This window comes from Neurospora tetrasperma, assembly GCF_000213175.1.
Source record: "Neurospora tetrasperma FGSC 2508 unplaced genomic scaffold NEUTE1scaffold_5, whole genome shotgun sequence".
Lineage (NCBI taxonomy): Eukaryota > Fungi > Ascomycota > Sordariomycetes > Sordariales > Sordariaceae > Neurospora > Neurospora tetrasperma.
The window spans coordinates 3,806,900-3,824,126 of record NW_009799103.1 but is presented as its reverse complement, the minus strand read 5'-3'; the positions used below and the strand labels follow the sequence as shown (position 1 = coordinate 3,824,126).

Genomic DNA, 17,227 nt, shown 5'->3' with positions numbered 1-17,227 from the left:
AGCCTAGAAAGGCTAATTCGTATAATTATAAGCTAGGGTAGGATTAAAAAAGGCGTCGGAAATAAGGCTTACGTTAATAAACTAATTTAGGGCTTACGCTAGTAAGTTAATTCCGGGCTTACGCTAGTAAACCAATTCCAGGCTTACGCTAGTAAGCTAATTCCGGGCTTACGCTAGTAAACTAATTCTAGGCGTATAGAGTAAACTAGCTTTATAATAATACGGAGTAAGCCAGCTATAGAATAGATAATACGAATAAGTATAAAAGGACGATTAAGGAACTTAGATTATTAGATAGTTCGATAGTAGTTAATAGATTATTATTACCGAAACTAGTATTACGTACGCATATTTATTGTAAACCTTTTAGCTTTACTAAACAGTACTAATAGTTTTACACTTTCAACTATTTTACTTAGGTAGATTAGACTGCCGTTCGTTACAATTATACTATTAGAACTAGTATATAAAAATGTACGAGTTAATATATATACTAGTATTAAAAATAAGGAAGAAGAATAGAATGTAGAATAAATTTTGGATTTAAGAAGGGGAAAAGGAGAATTAGAATATTTAATTAAATAGGAAGAATTCGGTCCTAAGGATAATATATAGGAGTCTATTAAAAATTTAAGTTATTCTAAGAAGTTAGAAGAATTCTATTAGAGGAATCTAGACTAGTTGAAATTAAAGGATTATTTAATTAAGAAGTAAAGTAAATTAACATATTTAGTAAAGTTTAATTTATAAGTATAGAAGTATTAAAAATAAATATTTTTATTAGAGGCTCTTTAAGTAAGGATTTAGGCTCTTCCTTCACTGCCCTTTCCTCTACCTTCTAAACTTCTAATTCAATTATTATAGCCTAAAATATATTATAGGCTTATATTATTAACTCTTTCTAATAATATTAAACTTCAAATAAGCAGAGTATATAATCTTATATTACTTTTATAAGCGTTATTTACTCTTACTTTAATTTTATATTTTCTACAAATATCCGAAGTACTACTTAAAAGTTAATAGTAATTACTATAGAGTATTAAGAGAAATTAACGCTCCGAATTATAATTAATTTCTTTATAAGGGCGGGTACTACGAATACATTCGCTATACTTTATATAATCTGGAAGTTTCTTATAGATTAATTTACAATTAGCGTAGTATTAGTAAAGTATAACTATAGAACTAAAAGCGTTAAAATAAATTAATAAAGCGTTCTGCTAGAAGGACGATATAGTCAAGTACTTAGAAACCTGGTTAGATATAATAATAGACAATAAAGGAAGAAGAATTTACTATATCTAGAATAGAGGCAATAGTAGAGATAAGAATAGGGCGAGAACGTTAGAAGACTAATAAAGCTATTAAGAATAATAGTTAAAAAGGGGAGGTATTGTATTACGAATTTAAGCAACATAGGGGTTGCCTAAGCCCTCGAGACTCAATAGCCCCGCCCAAGGTGACTAATATAACTCTTAGGACTAGGTAGGGCGTATAAGTATAAGTACGAGCTTACTAAATATAATAGCTTATTAGTAAGTTAGGGCTTATAGTAAGCTAGTACTTATAGTAAGCTGGGGCTTATAGTAAGCTAGAGCTTACGAGTAAACTAATACTATTAGTAAGCTATTACTATAATAAATACTCAAGTTAGGAAAGATAGAAGTAAGTACAAGGATATAAAGGGACGATTGAAGAATTCAAATTATCAAATAGTTCGATGGTAGTTAATAAATCATTATTACTAAGACTAGTATTACGTACGTATATTTGTTATAAACCTTTTAGCTTTACTAAATAGTACTAATAGTCTTTATACCTTTAGCAATCTCACTTAGGTAGATCAGACTGTCGTTCGTTATAGTGAGGCAACTTTAGAAGGCAACTTTAAATAGCAATTTAAGGAAGGTAAATTAGTAAGGCAAATTAGCGAGACAAATTAGTAAAGCAAATTAGCCAGACAACTTTAGAAGGCAACTTTAGAAGGCAACTTTAGAAGGCAACTTAAGAAAGCAAATTAGTAGAAAGGTACTTAAACTCAGAAGCAGTCAAGGCGTGCGGGTCTGGCGTGTCCCCAAAAGAAGTGGGGTCGAGGCACGAGTAGCCTAGAGATGTATGGCTGAGCCGGAACTAGGGTTAGGGTCTCCCGCTATTCAGAGGTAGTTAGTTTACCTTATCCTTATCGCGGACCCGAACAGGCCCTAAAGCGACTGACTGTGGAAAGGCAAAAGTCCTCTGTGTCAATAAACAACAGAAAAGGCCGTCACGGTCGGTTCATACACAGTGAATAGTTCATTGATCTGTAGTGTACGTACACCACGACGGTGCTTCATTTCTTCCTCGACCTACCAAATCTTTCTTGAACAACCTATCCACTCCCGTGTCGTACGACCGCGCGCGATTGCCGACGTTTACGACCTTCTCGCGACTCTCACGGGCCTCCCGCCACTCGAATTCCATGTCACCACATCGACTAGAAACGCCAAATCCAACAGAGCCCCGACCGCACAAAACATGAGCCACTCCTCCCGGGTTTTGGGATTGGCGACATGTTGCCGCCGTCCGTTGATCGTGTTACAGCGGGCGCATGTCGCGAAATCTCGAACACACATGCCACGTTCCCTTCAATGCGATTCCAATACCCAACACATCTCTGCCTACGCACAATTGCGCACTCTCCGATCCTTCAGTTCAACTCCAGCTACTACCGCGGGCAAACGGAAAGATAGCGGTAGCGATGCTCTCGTTCAATACACGGTGCAAAAGGGCAGGGTCTGGCTACCCGACCGCGAGAAGTGGATTCGGCCTTGGAAGCCCGACGACATCGAGACTTTTGCATCCGGTTGGATTCGGGGAGATTCTCTTTCCCGGGTGTTTAAGCGGATGGGGAGGGATGACGTGGACCTAGACGAAGTGGCTTTCTACAAAAAACTTATTGTCCAGCTGTGTCGTCAGCGCGACCCTTCGTTGCCATCCGACACGCACAAGTTCGACTGGGGTCCGGGTTATCATGATGTTCAGGGCATTGACCAAGCGGAGGAGCGACGCAGGCTTCTCAACTCCAAGATCAAACGCCGACTCCGCTCGATTTATGACGCGCTGCTCGACTGCTATCCCCATCCCGAATGGGTCTCGGGTTTGCAGAAAAAGAGCCCGAACCAGTGGATCGACCAGATAGTGGACATCCTATCCGATCCTGTCAGAGAAATTCTGGCTAGTCCATACCCGCCGACCATTGCCAAGCTCAAGGAGCTTCCATGGCTCGAGGTGAATGAGCAGAACGCGGGCGTTGAGCTGGGCGTCTACGGCCTTATAGAGCGCCCAACCCAAAGCCAAAGTTATAAGACCGAAGACGCCAGTCTCTATGTCGGCTCAGCAGCTTCGCACAGAGGAGGGCTACTTTTGCGTCTCGTAACCCATTATTTTGCCCGACACCAAACCCTAGGTGCCAAGAGTGCGACCTGGATCCAGGACGCCGCCTTGAACCTCACAATGCCCAAATTCCCTTTTATTCTTCTGCGGCTCCCTAATCCCATGGCCTCCAAGACTCCCACCAAGATTCTGGAGGACCTGCAACTGATCGTTCTGGCCGAGGCCTTGTTCATGGTATATCTCGGAGCTATGTCGACGTTTCAGGGCAAGCATCACCCTCTTGCACGGGCGAGCCCGTGGGACGTTGAAGACATTGCGTATCGAGGAGTCTCGGGCGCCAATCCCCTCTGGGAAGCTTATGGTGCCGCGAAGCTGCAAGAGCATGGTCACGAGCATGACAGGCGGCTGTTTGCTCGTCCCAATGAGTGGCCTGGCTGGCCCGCCAAGAACCAGAAGAACGTCAAGTCGCAAAAGGACAGTGATGATGAAGCTATCGCGGCCATCCTTGCGGCGGCCAATATCAAGGCCTTCCCTGGAACTCTTGGGTCGCGTTCGTCGTCTCAAAAGTCTCAAAAGAAGGCTTCCGTGCCTGGCGGTAAGGGTCGGTAGGCAATCACGGAAGGTAACGAAGTAGTAATACTAGGAGACCGATCTATGATGCTATCCGGCGACCTACAACTCTCATCTTAAGAGTCACTATAATATGTGATGAGCAAGACATCCATGACTGATTCTCGACAGAGCCCACTGTAAAGGCGAAAGGCCAGCAATTGCAGTGACCAGAATCGGAATGGCTTGCCCCGAGCCCGGTTCGGATGAGGGAGGAGACGGGAGTGTACTCCTAGGTACATAGCCGCTGTCGCAGTCAAGTTCGGATGGCTGTGAGATCTTTACCCCAACTTTCTCCGCACAAAGGAATGTCGTCCTGTCTAGCAGCCCCACCGACCTCCAACTCTCTTGGCGATCTCCGCATATCTTCCCCAAATGACCCCAAATTTCCCCAAAACTGCCCTGAAGCGACTCCAAAAGACCCCTGGAATCTCCAAATGTCTCCTCATGTTCCCCTCCAAGCCGTCGTAATCCCTCAGGTGATGGCTTCGGGCCATGATCGAATTTGGAAATGCGGAACAGCCTTCCGAAGGACAACATTGCACTTTGCCAAATATCAAGACTGCCCGATGTGGTAAAGAAAATGCCCAAGCCGAGACCATGGACCATCCTCATCCTCCTCCTTCTTCTCTTCCTCTATCATTTCTCTCTCTCCAATCCTCTCTTGACTCTTGACCACTGGTGAGCATCATCATCATCACCACCACCACCGTCACCAACCTACACCCCAAAACACCCCCCCAAACAAACCCGCAGGCAGCAAAGATGAAGACCACCTCCCTCAGCGCGGCAACCTACGCCTACCTGGCCACGGTCGCCTCAGCCGTCGGCCCCGCCGTCCCCGAGAACGCCGAGCGTCTCCCCGGAAAGCCCGACCTGATGCCCAACTGGCCGTGGCATAATCCCTTCGCAGACGCCAACAACACGCGCATCACCATCTCGTCGGAATCCGAAGCCTCGGCCCCGACCCGTTTCGTCCCGACCTGCTCTGCTCAGCGCACCTTTCGCGCCACCGAGTACCTCCTCGACGACCTGCAGGAGCTGCCGCCTCTGGGCTTGATCCCCTGGGTCGAAGCTTTGCGCAAGACGTTTACGAACCGGCCCTACCCTGGTTCGTGGGACGGGGTGGATCCGCATGGGTATGATCGGAATATGTTGATGATGGAGTATGTGGATGTTCCCATTAAGGTGAGGAGGTGGATTGAGGAGGAGGAGTGGAGTACTGCTGATGCTGCTGCTGCTGCTGAGGATGCAAAGGGGAAGGGGAAGGGGTTGTTTGCGGTGTTGGCTAAAGCCGATGTGGAAAAGGGGGAGAATGTGGTCGCGACGGCGACGAGTTTGAGGGAGAAGAAGCCGGAGACGGAGGAGGAGGAAAGGGAGTGGAGAGAGGGGGATGTGAATAGGGTGGTTATCTTTGCGCCGGGAGCGGTTTACGAGAATGCGCCGCTTTGGGTGGCGGAGGGGAGTGAGTGCGAGGGTAAGTTCTTTTTCTTTGTCTTATTCGCAAGGTCCTAGGAGTATTATGCATCATGCTAACAATTGATTGATTACAGAAGCCCTCTCTGACATGACCAAGTACACGGCCAAACCCACCGACGGCGCCGTCGTGGCTTACCCCGTTGACAAGACCCGCGCCAACAGGGCCGAGGACAAGAGGGAGATGGAGTTCACGATCAAAGCCCAGGTGCTCAAGGTCGATGACTCTGTTCCTGAGGAGGACGAGCCGCAGCAGGAGAAGGGTGAGAAGGCTGGTCAGTTCAAGACTCAGGTTGAAAAGGTGGAAGAGTTCAAGACCCAGGTGGAGGAGGTGGTGGAGAAGGTTATGACTGCGGTTAAGGATGAGTTGTAAATGGGTGGTTGATGAAAAAAGGTGGATTGGATAGAGGTAGGATGAGGGACGAGGTGAATGATCTTAACAATGCACGACTTTGTATATCTCCTTTGTTCTCAAACGTATATATCATCACATGTTTTTTTTGGTAATTATTTACTTTGACTTTCAGTCCTGTGTCTTGGCACTTCACTGACAACGTCGAGTTCAGTTGTCGATGGCCTGCTGAGAGTGATCGCATCACAGGAATCGCTGAACAATAACCACTGACGCCAGTCCAGCAAGTCAACGATGCCGACTGCCGACGGGACTCAAAATTTGATGTCGCATTTTGATCCGCCAAGTACTTGATTCGGAGACGATTTAGGGAGTGTCGGGCCGCATTTCCAGAGCTAATGTGCTTTGTCCTTTTGGGGTTCATGGTCGGGTGTTTGTTTGTTAGGCCTATGTGGAGCATTACGTCATGCGGCCATCAAGGTTCTCGACTGTACCATAGAAACACCAAAAGGCAGACCTTCCATCACGGTTCCATACCTAGCCTACGTGGTAAGGCACTGAGTCGAGAAAAGGCGTCGGCATTTTTGTAGGTCTGCCTTCTGGTCGGGATTGAATCGCGTACTCCTCCCGATTTCGATTTCCGATCTGATCAGACTGAGCTTTTTTTTTTTTTTTTTTTTTTTTTTTTTATCTGGAGCATCATGGTCAATTGCGTGTCCCGGCCATCATTCTGAGCTGGTGGCTGATTCAACTACCGTGCTTGATTTATCAAACGTCGGAGTCTCACTGTTCGTTGTCGTGAATTTTTCCACCGAGATGATCGTCGGTTGCCTGGGAAGGACGGACGGGAGTCCTGCGGAATACACAGACTCAACTAGCTGCAGGTGCTACCCGTCGGTTGTGACTTGCGACACTCTCCTTTCGCCAAGACTCATTCCCTCCTTGTATCTGTCACCATCTTGGAGAAGGCGCACCCTGACTGCAGTGTGACTTCCATTTAGCAGAAACTTCAGCTTAGGTAAGTACATTTGGCCTGGCGCGCCTTCTTGTTCCTCTTCTCCCCTCGAGCCCCGAATCAAGCGTTTTCCCTGTCATTGCAAACACTTCGTTCCAATGGACAGGAGGCTACCGCACTACTTACTACTAATTCATCTTCTTTCCTTCTATGGACACCACAGCATTCCCAGTCTGCTTGCCCTGCCAACATCGAGTGTCCTGGTGCCCGCTTGAGTGCGCCCATCTTTCCCGTCGACTTGTTATCAAAAGAACTCGCACCACCGAATCAGGAACATCACAATAGGAGATTGGCAATTGGACCGCTTGAAAAACGAGATGGCTGGCGTTTGCACATAAGAAGCTACTTAGCAGGTACTCCATTCCGTCCCCTGCCCATTCAATTCCCTGCCTCGAAAAATCAGTCCCATCAAGAATTGACCGCTAATCCTCAACTACTATCCCAGGTCTTTGACGTCCGAGGTTCAGCGCCTACTCCATCCCAATTGTCCTACGTCTGCTCCGCCTGGCAGAACCCTTCCCGGCCTTCTTTGTGCCATTCGTGACGCATCGATCTGCCTGATGCCCCTGTCCTTTTGAGACAAGCGAGATAACAGCACACAATTTCCATCCGTCGTGAAGCAAACTTTGGAAAACGGCTTCTTCCCCTCCTCGTGCGCCGAGTTGGACTTGCTCTCCTGCTCACGCAAAAACTCGACAAACGCTTTCAGATGTGTATAGGTTGCGGTGCTTTCCGTGTTCTGCACATTGTCAAGCACCCATATCAGCGATGGTGGCGCATGGATTGCCAGTTCCCTGATGATCTCCAATGCTGTGGAAGCGCTGGACATGGCTCCATCCAGACGCTCGAAGTTATCCTTCTCCAGAACCGCGCTGCTTGGAAAGGGCTCGTCCGGGAGGAGATAAATCAGTTGGGCAATGACAGAGTAAAGGAGGGCTATCAAACCGGCTTCCTTGGGATCGAGTCCACCTGTGCTTCCGTTCTTGCGGATGGCAGAGAACGAAGAGGCAAACGAATACCGCTGTTTGCAAATGAAAGATATGCAGGGAATGTGTATCTCCTTCGCAATCTCGCAGATCCGAAGCGCAGCAACTGAGAGACCGGACCCAAACGGCGAGACGGGACGACCGACGACCCATACCGTGTTGGATTTGGGGGCAGTGATCCACTTCTGGAGCTCGGTGACAACTTCGCTGGGAAGAAGCGTAGAGAACGCGTCACTGGGGTTGCGAGAGACATCGGATCTGCCGTCCTCGAGATAGCGAGAGAGAAAAGCGGAAGCATACCGCTCCAAGTCGCTACGATGCATCAAGGGCTGTTCCATATCTGTAATGCCCACAAGTCAGATCTGTCCCGGAATCGAGTAGGCTTACGCCTGCTGCCGCACTCACCTTCAACATCCATTGCATCGATATCACTGTTCCCAAGGCACTCGGTTTCGGTTCCTTGTGCCGAAATTGTCCCCTCTGATGGTTCTGCAGCTGGCTTTTGGCAAAAGCTAACACGGTGGGCCTTCTGCAGAACGGCTCGTATGTTGTTCTCTATCGTGGTATAAGGTGTCAGACACTTGAACTTATATGGTACGCCAAGGTCACAGTGGCGCAACTGGGCGTCTTCTTGGGCGGTGACTCACCATGTGTTGCCTGTTGTTCAACAGAACTCAGTGTTTGCACGCTTGAGAATCCGAGTGTCTCTCCCATTCGGCTGAGCTTTTCGTGGCTCATCTCCTCGCTGTCCAGGCGGCTTTCGCGTCCAGCTGTTCGTTGCAAAAGCTCATGCCCCATGTCCCTGATTTCCTGGACGGCCTCATGCGTCACGAGATGCGCTTTGTCACGAATACGCTGGATGGCCTTCTGTATTCTGTCAACAAACGGCTGCACATGTCGGGCATAGTAATTCCTATCCAAGGCAGCTATGGTTCGGCGGCTTCTGCTTGTGAACCATCCCAAAGCTTGACAGAGAAGCTTGAAGACTTCGACGTAAATCTCCACAACGAGCTTCCTCATCATTGGAGTGTCCGACACCATTGCCGATGCTTTAACATAACTCAAGTCGCGGCTTACGTCTGAAAGAGCTATCGAGAACGACTCGCCGATCTTGATATGGTTTATCGATGCCTGCCACTCACGTGAGCCATGGTTCTTACATCTCGTTTGTGTGGTTGAGTTGTGATGGAAGATCAGGCTGAGAAGCACCGCTCACCTTTGCGATGAAGGAAACCACTCCCGTGAAGAGGCTTACGTATCTATCTCCTTGTGGGATGATTGCAAACATGTACTTGTGATCATCAAGGGTTTGAATTAGACTGTGGAAGCGGTCCTTGAGCAATCCAAAGCCATTCAGCTTTTTGGCCTTCATTGTGTTTTCAGCTTGTACAACGGCCTGTTTGAGTGTCGAGATTGTCGGGATCCATGTTCCCTGGGGCGACAAGTCCCCCATTCCCGGAAGCGACTTCGAGAGGCGTCTCCAGGTATCAATCAGGTCCCTGCTCTGAACTTCGAGAGTTGGGAAGGCATCAGTATCATCCCTTAATGCCAAAGGCTTGTTTGGGCTCTCACGACAATATTCTTCTCCATATTTCTAGGTACCGAGGGGGCTCGCAACTTACGTTGAACACATCGTGAAATCAAGCCACCTCCCCCATTCGACGAGTCGCTGCTGGTTTTTACTCTGTGCATCAGTTTCTCTCCTCACAACAGCATCCATCGCCCGAATTGGAATGCTACCCGGTTGCTCAACAACGGCCTTTTTGCTGAATCTGCGCACCAAGGGCGATATCTCGGGAGTCACGCCTGCTCGGCTTAATGCCGGCGATGAGATCGGAACTGCTGCATTCGGAGGGGTTGCCAGTATGGTCGAGATGTCCTTGCCTGCGCAAGCCATTCTTCATTGCGGCTATGGAGTTGGAAGTCGAATGATTGATGCGCTAACCGGTATGGCCTTGATAATAAGATTGCTGCTGGCATGTAGTAAGCTTGGGCACCGGCACAAATGCATACGATTGATCCTGAGCGGGGTTTTCGGCGCAACAAGGCAACCCGCGTGTGCTACCATATGGCAGGGACAAAAGACCATCTCAAGTGAGGCCATTGTTGCATTCTCTAGCACCAAACAGTCAACGGTCGTGAATACACGGCCTCGTCGCAATACTCGAGCATGCCGTGCCAGCACTCGACTTCCCGTGGTTGCATTCAACACTGGGAGAACACCAACATCGGCTCGATCGCCAAAGACACAGCTGCAAGGGTTACTGTTCTCTCGACGAGCTACTTTTCCACCGCCATCTTTGAACACCGTGGGTTCCCGAGTGAGCGCTGCCCGCCCACTTTGAATTCGTGGTCAATTCAGTTACTGTCTTCAGCCTTCCCGTGTATGATAAGCTCTGGATCACCTATCTAAGCGCGCGGGTCAAGCTGAGACGGGCTAGATGCAGGAAAGAGGCAACCTCGTGGTCACCATCAAGAAATGGGGAGCCTGGCGCTTAACACGAATTCTGGTGTGATAGCGTGCAGATGCGTGATGAGGACGGAGAGTTGTATGCTCGATGGCTACAGCAACAACCAGGCCCGCTGGCTCGCAGCTGGTACAGTATTCACCGCGCCCGTCTTCCTGGAACTGGCACAGTACGCTATCTGGCAAAATACCTTCAGATGACGAAGGCTAAAATCATCGGCCATCCCCGCCTTGTCGGTTCGCTCATGAACTATGATTACTTCCTGTACATCGCCCCTGACACCAGCTGCCCGTTGCTTTTTTTTTTTTTTTTTTTCTCGGATTGATTCTCGTATTTCACTTAGCCCAAACCCCGAGCCCTTCTGATTCTCTCATTCACTCATCCGCTTTAGATCTGATGAGACTTGCTTCCCAGCAATGCCTTCTAGAACCAGTGGTGTTGGGGTTCGTCACCAGACGGATCATCCTGGGAGCGATGACTACAGGTATCATTCTGTCGTGACTTGCCTAGCCGGCGACCTTGGAAGAAGCAATAACACCACAACCATTTCCAGTTTCACATTGCAACCCAAAAAAGACTCAACCACTCCAGCACCTTCAACAGGTTCTTCGGCACAGAATGCTGGAGAAGCTAGCGCCTTGCCTCCCCTGCCCAGCGCGGTAGCCACATCGCAAGAAATGGTCTTAAAAGAAAGCACCAACACCACCCCGGCCACTGACAGTACCGGCAACCCTGTCCAGAGACCTTCTTCCGCGAACCCAAAGACAAGTCGTGAAGATGACATGGCCAGTTCGACGCCAGTGGCAGGGAGGGAGGCTTTAGCCGGAAACTGGACGGCTGAAGGTCCTGTCGATCTTTACTGCAAGAAAACTGGACAATCCCACGCAGTACTCACCGCATTCGACTACTGGAAGTGTCCAAGATGTGATCAATCTTTGCGCCAACCCGACTTCAAGATATCGAACAGTGAGAGTGATCAAGATAGCTCTAGCGGGAAGGTAGAGTCGGCCCCCAGCGAATCGGAGAACTTTTCGTACTCCGTTCGATATGTGGATGCACAGCATCATCTCATTTATTCTGAACCGTGGCAAGGGCCATTTGATCTTCATGAGGCCAGGAAATGTGTTCTCTCCCAAATGAAGAAACCCATTCTGAGGATCGAGACTGTATTGGAAACCTCCATACGCGGCAATATGCAACGACACTATTACGAAGTTAACAGAATCAAGGCAGACGGAATTCTTACTAACCCACTTGTTGATGTAGCGGTTTCGAGAATCGCAGTCACCGTTATGTCTCCTGCTCTCAATCAAGCAATCCGAAAGCTGGTTTCCTATTATCCCTCGGAGGATCTTCATAGGAAGACTCTGGAATTGGGTCGACATCATGAGTTGGTGTGGCATCATCTAGACGACTTCGAGACGTACATTGAGCAGCCTGATGAGGATAACGACACAAGGCTTGCGAAAACGCATTTACGACAGCTCTTGGCGCTTGTGGCAAGCATCAATGGCCAAGGGGTCGCTGACGAGAAAGCCCGGCACAGCAGAGGGATGTGCACGTATGACATGGTGTGGCTTCTATACAAACCGGGAATTACTGTTTATCTGGAGTCTTGCGGCAGTCTCGCAGCCTTTGTCGTCTTTGAATGTGTGTATCACGAAGCTTGGACAGAAGCCACGCAAGATGGGCTGGTCTCACATCCAAGAGGATGGAAAGTAGGATTATGGAACCTGGACTACGACGGGAGCTATGTCGGAAGGCGTGCGCGACATGTGTACCTGCCTCCTTTTGAAGGAGAGCGCAGGATCATTGACCTCAACATCATCCCTACTAGATACAAAGACGAGGAAGATGGCGGAAAGACCCGGGAAGCACTGATAAAGGATGGAAAACGATGGTTTGAGCTGCTACGTGGAAGACAAGTGTCATATTCTGGTCGCCTGCTGGATGACAGGAAACGTGAGGTGGGTGAAGCCGAAACCATTTGTGCATATGAGCACCTGCTAACCGTCGATGCTCGCATAGTTCCAAGGCCGCGTCTACGTTGACACTGCTTCATATTACAACATTGAAAGCGCAAGCCATGCCGATGACGCTTCTGAGTATGGAGACGATACGGCTGAGAAGGAAGAATCACGAGAGGCTATCTTCCGACGTCCTCCACTTCTGGGAAATGTCAACGATATGGGTCGGGGTTTAGCGAAGTGTCCCTGTGAACAGTGTCACGGATTTCGGCCGCACCCACCTCATGGATTCCCTTGGACTGATTACGACCTCCTGAACCCTCATAAAATGGAAGTATCAGATCTTAAACTGCCCGATCATTGCCCAGATCCAGAGCACAGGTATCTCTTGTGCAATCGAAGACTCTTCGGCTTTGACTTGAGATCTAGATACTGGCGTAAGTGCAATTTCTACCTCACGGACCAACTCATTTCCGTAGTTCATGCGTCAGCAGCTAATATCAGCTACGGAAACGTCAGTAATGGTTGATGTGCAGTTCTGCAAGGACCTGAAGAGGAACACAACGGCAATTAAGACGCTGGTGCTTCAGGAGGAGACCAAAAACATGATCAAGGCTCTCATACAGAAGTACTCTGGTGATGCGAAAGGACCTGGAGTTCCTGTGGCCTCTTGGAGAGCCGACCACATTGAGAACAAGGGCGAAGGCCAAATCTTCCTACTTCACGGAAGTCCCGGTGTTGGAAAAACATTTGTAAGACCGGCCCCCTTCGTCTAGCTAGTGAGAAGACATCTCAGTCACACTGGGAGAACAACGATGCTAACATGTGGGATTCTAGACCGCAGGCAAGGACCCCAAATTCCCACATAAATGTCTAGTACATGATGTTGATGCCATCCGCTCTTGGGATTTTGATCTACGCTAACACAACGATTTGTTTACTATAGAATGCATTGCCGAGTACGCTGGGAGGCCGCTGCTCTCGCTCACGTGCGCAGACATCGGAACCGAAGATGTCAGCATGGAAAAGAAGCTGATGAAGTGGTTCCAGCTGGCCGAGAAATGGGGAGCGGTTATGCTCATTGATGAGGCCGACGTGTTTCTGGAGAAGAGAGTAACATCCGACCTCAAGCGCAACAGCCTGGTATCGGGTATGTCAACACTACTTCGTTCACTTTGTATTCTCCAGCTAACCTCGGTATATCACTGGCTCCAGTGTTTCTCAGATGCGTAGAGTACTACCGCGGCGTGCTCTTCTTGACGACCAACCGAGTTGGCCAATTCGACGATGCCTTCATGTCACGCATTCACGTGGTTATTCACTACAAGAGCCTAACGCCCCAAGACAGGAAGAAGATCTGGCGGCAGTTCTTCGATAAGTTGTCTTTTGAACGTCCTGAGTTTCGCATCACGCGACGCGCACAGGATTACGTGCTGGAGGAGAAGGATATCACGAGCATGCCGTGGAACGGCCGAGAGATTCGAAATGGTGAGCCGTCACATCCGTCTTTCTTTATTGAGATTCCATTTGAGTGCCATCGTTACACACTTTCGAGTTACATACCTTCCAGGGTACCCGCTGATCGGTTCACTTTCGGTACGACATGTTAGCCTTCCAAACCGCCGTTGCTCTCGCCGACTTTCGATTGATGCAGATAGAAGACAAGGGTGAACATGACATCCCGACACTCGATCAGAAAGACTTTGAAGAGGTGTGCAACATGATGATCAAGTTCAAGGACTATCTGAAGGATCTTCATGGAAAGGATGAGGACGAGAGAGCGCACAAGGAGTTTTCAAGGGGTCCCGTTTTTGGGCTGGAAGACTGATGGATTCGGGCGGGTGAGTATCACCGTGCAGGGGTTGCCGTTTGACTGCTGTCAAATGGTTCAGTTGAGGTTTTCTTTCATCCTTGAAGTTTGACGTAGAGATTTAAGGGACGTTCTTTGTCGTTGTCCACTGTCTCTCCTCTTCAGGACCAGACGCTCACCAGCCTCACCTCAACCTTTGGTCATTGATGCCAGTATGCCATGATGCTCCAGGACACATCCGATCAGTAGATTGAGAAGACTACTTCCCACGCCTATCGGATGTATATCACCAATCTACATCTGCAAGCCATGAAACTGGGTTAGGTAGGCAAGCTAAGTAGAGAAGGATGTCGTTGAAATGATTGATGAATTGTCTCATTTTGGAGCAGCGAGGTACGAAGGTACAAAGGTACAAAGGTTCGACAGTGTGGAGAGAGCCACAGCCGGCAGCAGCTGTCTGAGCGCTGCTGTGATTGGCTGGAGCTGGCAGCTGGTACTTATCCTATGTACCTCTACGCACAACGATGAAAGAACAACCACGCCATCCTGCTTTTGGTTTGGTGCGGGTCCAACTGACATCTGATGTTTCCCCCCGAGAAAACGACAACCTGCGCCTTCCTTAATATCGTAATCAGCGACCACAATGGAAACCGACTTGAGCAGTCGGAATTTCGCACATTATCAGCCATTTCTCTGCAATTTTCCCGTTCTGTGCGCAAAAGAAAACAAAAAGGCGAGCAGAGCAAACGCCGTCGACGCCAGAAATGAAACCCTCAGGGCGTCCCCGTACAAGGCCCTGACTGCCATTTCCAACTCGGGCGACAGTTCGCGCAGCGCAAATACCGACCTGCGCAGCTTCTCGACGAGCTACTCATTGGATGATTGTCATTGACCATCTATTCATTCCGTCAGAATGGCGCTACTCACCGTGTCTGTTGCCGCCTCTCCCAGCGTCGCCGGCAGTCTCACCATCAAGACATTCTGCACAATGGCCGACGTTATGGTGACACCGTAAATGGTGCCCATGGACCGGATCAGATACACGGTCGACGTGGCTACCGCTTGATCTGCTTCCGAGTTAGCAAAAATCTTCCCGTCATTTCTCCCCTCTTGACCGTGACAACCTTACCTCGATGCTCAAACAAAGACACAAAGCTAAACAGAATACTGGGATGCGTCAGTCCGAGACCCAGCGTCGCTGGTACCAGGTAGATGAATTCCTTTCGCCGATCGCCCGTCGTTCCCAAGGTCACTGCGAGCATGTTACCGATCAGCGTCATGGCGGTTCCCAAACGAACGTTATAGCTCAGACGTATTCCGTGTTGCATCAGCAACCCGGCCATGACCCCGCCCACCGGACAGGCTAACGACGGCATCACGAGCCTCAGACCTGCCTTGGACGGCGAGTCTCCCCGGACGGCCTGGAAGTACAAGGGGATCAAAAACATGTACTGCAGGATATTGTATGGTCAGCAGTTTCTTCCTTCATCAGACAGAACGAACACTCGATGCTTACAGCATACGCCGCCATGCCCGAGAAGAGGTTGCTCAACTGCACCACACTGGGTTGCCAGCCCTGCAGCATCCGCAACGGTATCATGGGCATTGCCTTGGTTTTGGCCTCGACCACAATAAACCCGGCCAACAAGACACAGCTCGTTACCAGGGCCGCCACCACCGGCACGCTCGACCAAGGATACTCGTTGCCTCCAAAGCTCAATCCCAAGAGTTGGACCACGAGGCCCACCACCAGCAGCGTGGCCCCGGACAGATCGAGACATTGCAAGGCAGACCGCACACGTCCCTTTGGGCCCGCCAGATCCACTAGGTCCAACGGGTTCTTGAGCACAAAGTACCCGACCACGAGAGCCACCAGGGACACGGGCACCTGCGACAAGAAGCACCATCTCCATCCAACCGTTTCGGCAATGGTGCCCCCGAGGGATGCCCCCAGCACGGACCCAAACCCATACAGAATGTTTTGCATCGCTTGGTACATGCCACGCTGCCTAAAGGGAATCATGTCCGAGTTGATGATAGTCGCTAGTGCTGCGGTCAGCAAGTGCTCTCCGAGGAGCCGATTTGTCAACAAAAAAATAGGTCAAGTCACCCATGGTGATCAACCCTCCTCCCCCAACCCCGGCCACGGCCCGCATGAGGTTGAGGGTCAGCATAACCGGGGCCACGGAGCATCCAAGACAGCCAGCCATGAAGGTTGCTGTGGATACAAAGAAGCAGAGACGCCGTCCAAACAAATCGGACAGTCTGCCATAGAGCGGCTGGAACGCCGTGTTCGTGATCAGGTACGATGTCGTCAGCCAGGCAGCGTTGTTTGCCGCACCAAACTCGGAACTGATGGCGGCATACGTCGACGCCGTGATGGTGGTGTCGAATCCCGACAAAAAGACGTTGGCCCACAGAGCTGTCCACGCAACATCAGTGTCTCCTTGTGCTGCTTGATTCAAACCCAAGCGGGTACCTACCAACCTCGATGCACCAGAATCCCGGCCCTGGCTTCCATTTTTCTTCTTCTTCTTCTTGATGGGTCTCGGGGAAGGTCACATACGACGGTGGCGGCTTGGGTGATTGCGACTCTAGGAGAGCTGATGCCTCCCCCCCGTCGGAACACAGCGTAGAGTTGCTGTCGCTATCAGACACATGCTGTGCCTCGTGGTTCATGTTGTCAGTGGTATAGGGCTCAACCGAGCTTGCCATGATGGTGACTCCAATTGCGAAGCACAAAGCCGATGTTATCACAGGGTTTGTTTTTTACAGTTTACAGTCAGCGGGAGATGCTAGCGATTTGGACGTCGGCTGGTGAGAGAAAAAGAGGGTGCGAAGATCAAAAGGTCGCGGGTCAGGACGTACGGTACCACATATTCAATGCGGGATGCCGTGATCGGACAGCTACCATCCCCAAAGCCCTTCTTGTGTTTCTTGGTCACCCGGGATGCTGCTGGTGGGAGTGTTTCGACGAGCCATGGCTCAAGTACTCACAGCCATGGGCTCTTTCCAGGGTCTTCTGTTCCCGGACTCATTCACCTGTGCTTTTGAGGGTTGGACCCTTGGCATGGAAAGATCAAGGGCTTCGTTGACTGAACCTCCAACAAAATGAGAAGTTGCAGAAAAACCGAAAGTAAGTGAACTCGAAACCAGAGTACTTGGAACT

At 49.7% G+C, this 17,227-nt stretch overlaps 5 protein-coding genes across 5 annotated transcripts; 3 read left to right on the top strand and 2 right to left on the bottom strand.

Moving 5' to 3' along the window:
- Nucleotides 1-2,517: 2,517 nt before the first annotated feature.
- Nucleotides 2,518-3,989, top strand: NEUTE1DRAFT_124271 (uncharacterized protein; the record flags this gene model as incomplete). The annotated part of the gene is made up of 1 exon (XM_009855440.1): nucleotides 2,518-3,989. The coding sequence occupies one exon, from the start codon at nucleotides 2,518-2,520 to the stop codon at nucleotides 3,982-3,984; it is 1,467 nt and encodes a 488-aa protein (XP_009853742.1).
- A 760-nt stretch (nucleotides 3,990-4,749) lies between these two features.
- NEUTE1DRAFT_86758 (uncharacterized protein) lies at nucleotides 4,750-6,155 on the top strand (the record flags this gene model as incomplete). Its single annotated transcript, XM_009855439.1, has 2 exons — nucleotides 4,750-5,461; nucleotides 5,538-6,155. 2 exons carry the CDS (start codon nucleotides 4,750-4,752, stop codon nucleotides 5,831-5,833), a joined length of 1,008 nt encoding a protein of 335 aa, XP_009853741.1.
- A 1,135-nt stretch (nucleotides 6,156-7,290) lies between these two features.
- NEUTE1DRAFT_86754 (uncharacterized protein) lies at nucleotides 7,291-9,710 on the bottom strand (the record flags this gene model as incomplete). Its single annotated transcript, XM_009855438.1, has 5 exons — nucleotides 7,291-8,125; nucleotides 8,167-8,272; nucleotides 8,461-8,944; nucleotides 9,030-9,354; nucleotides 9,436-9,710. The coding sequence occupies 5 exons, from the start codon at nucleotides 9,708-9,710 to the stop codon at nucleotides 7,291-7,293; spliced, it is 2,025 nt and encodes a 674-aa protein (XP_009853740.1).
- A 1,353-nt stretch (nucleotides 9,711-11,063) lies between these two features.
- On the top strand, nucleotides 11,064-14,202 carry NEUTE1DRAFT_124269 (uncharacterized protein; the record flags this gene model as incomplete). The annotated part of the gene is made up of 6 exons (XM_009855437.1): nucleotides 11,064-12,248; nucleotides 12,310-12,685; nucleotides 12,768-13,000; nucleotides 13,209-13,398; nucleotides 13,464-13,736; nucleotides 13,859-14,202. The coding sequence occupies 6 exons, from the start codon at nucleotides 11,064-11,066 to the stop codon at nucleotides 14,074-14,076; spliced, it is 2,475 nt and encodes an 824-aa protein (XP_009853739.1).
- A 537-nt stretch (nucleotides 14,203-14,739) lies between these two features.
- On the bottom strand, nucleotides 14,740-16,773 carry NEUTE1DRAFT_103363 (uncharacterized protein; the record flags this gene model as incomplete). The annotated part of the gene is made up of 6 exons (XM_009855436.1): nucleotides 14,740-14,925; nucleotides 14,986-15,125; nucleotides 15,188-15,509; nucleotides 15,575-16,123; nucleotides 16,236-16,480; nucleotides 16,542-16,773. The coding sequence occupies 6 exons, from the start codon at nucleotides 16,771-16,773 to the stop codon at nucleotides 14,740-14,742; spliced, it is 1,674 nt and encodes a 557-aa protein (XP_009853738.1).
- Nucleotides 16,774-17,227: the final 454 nt, after the last annotated feature.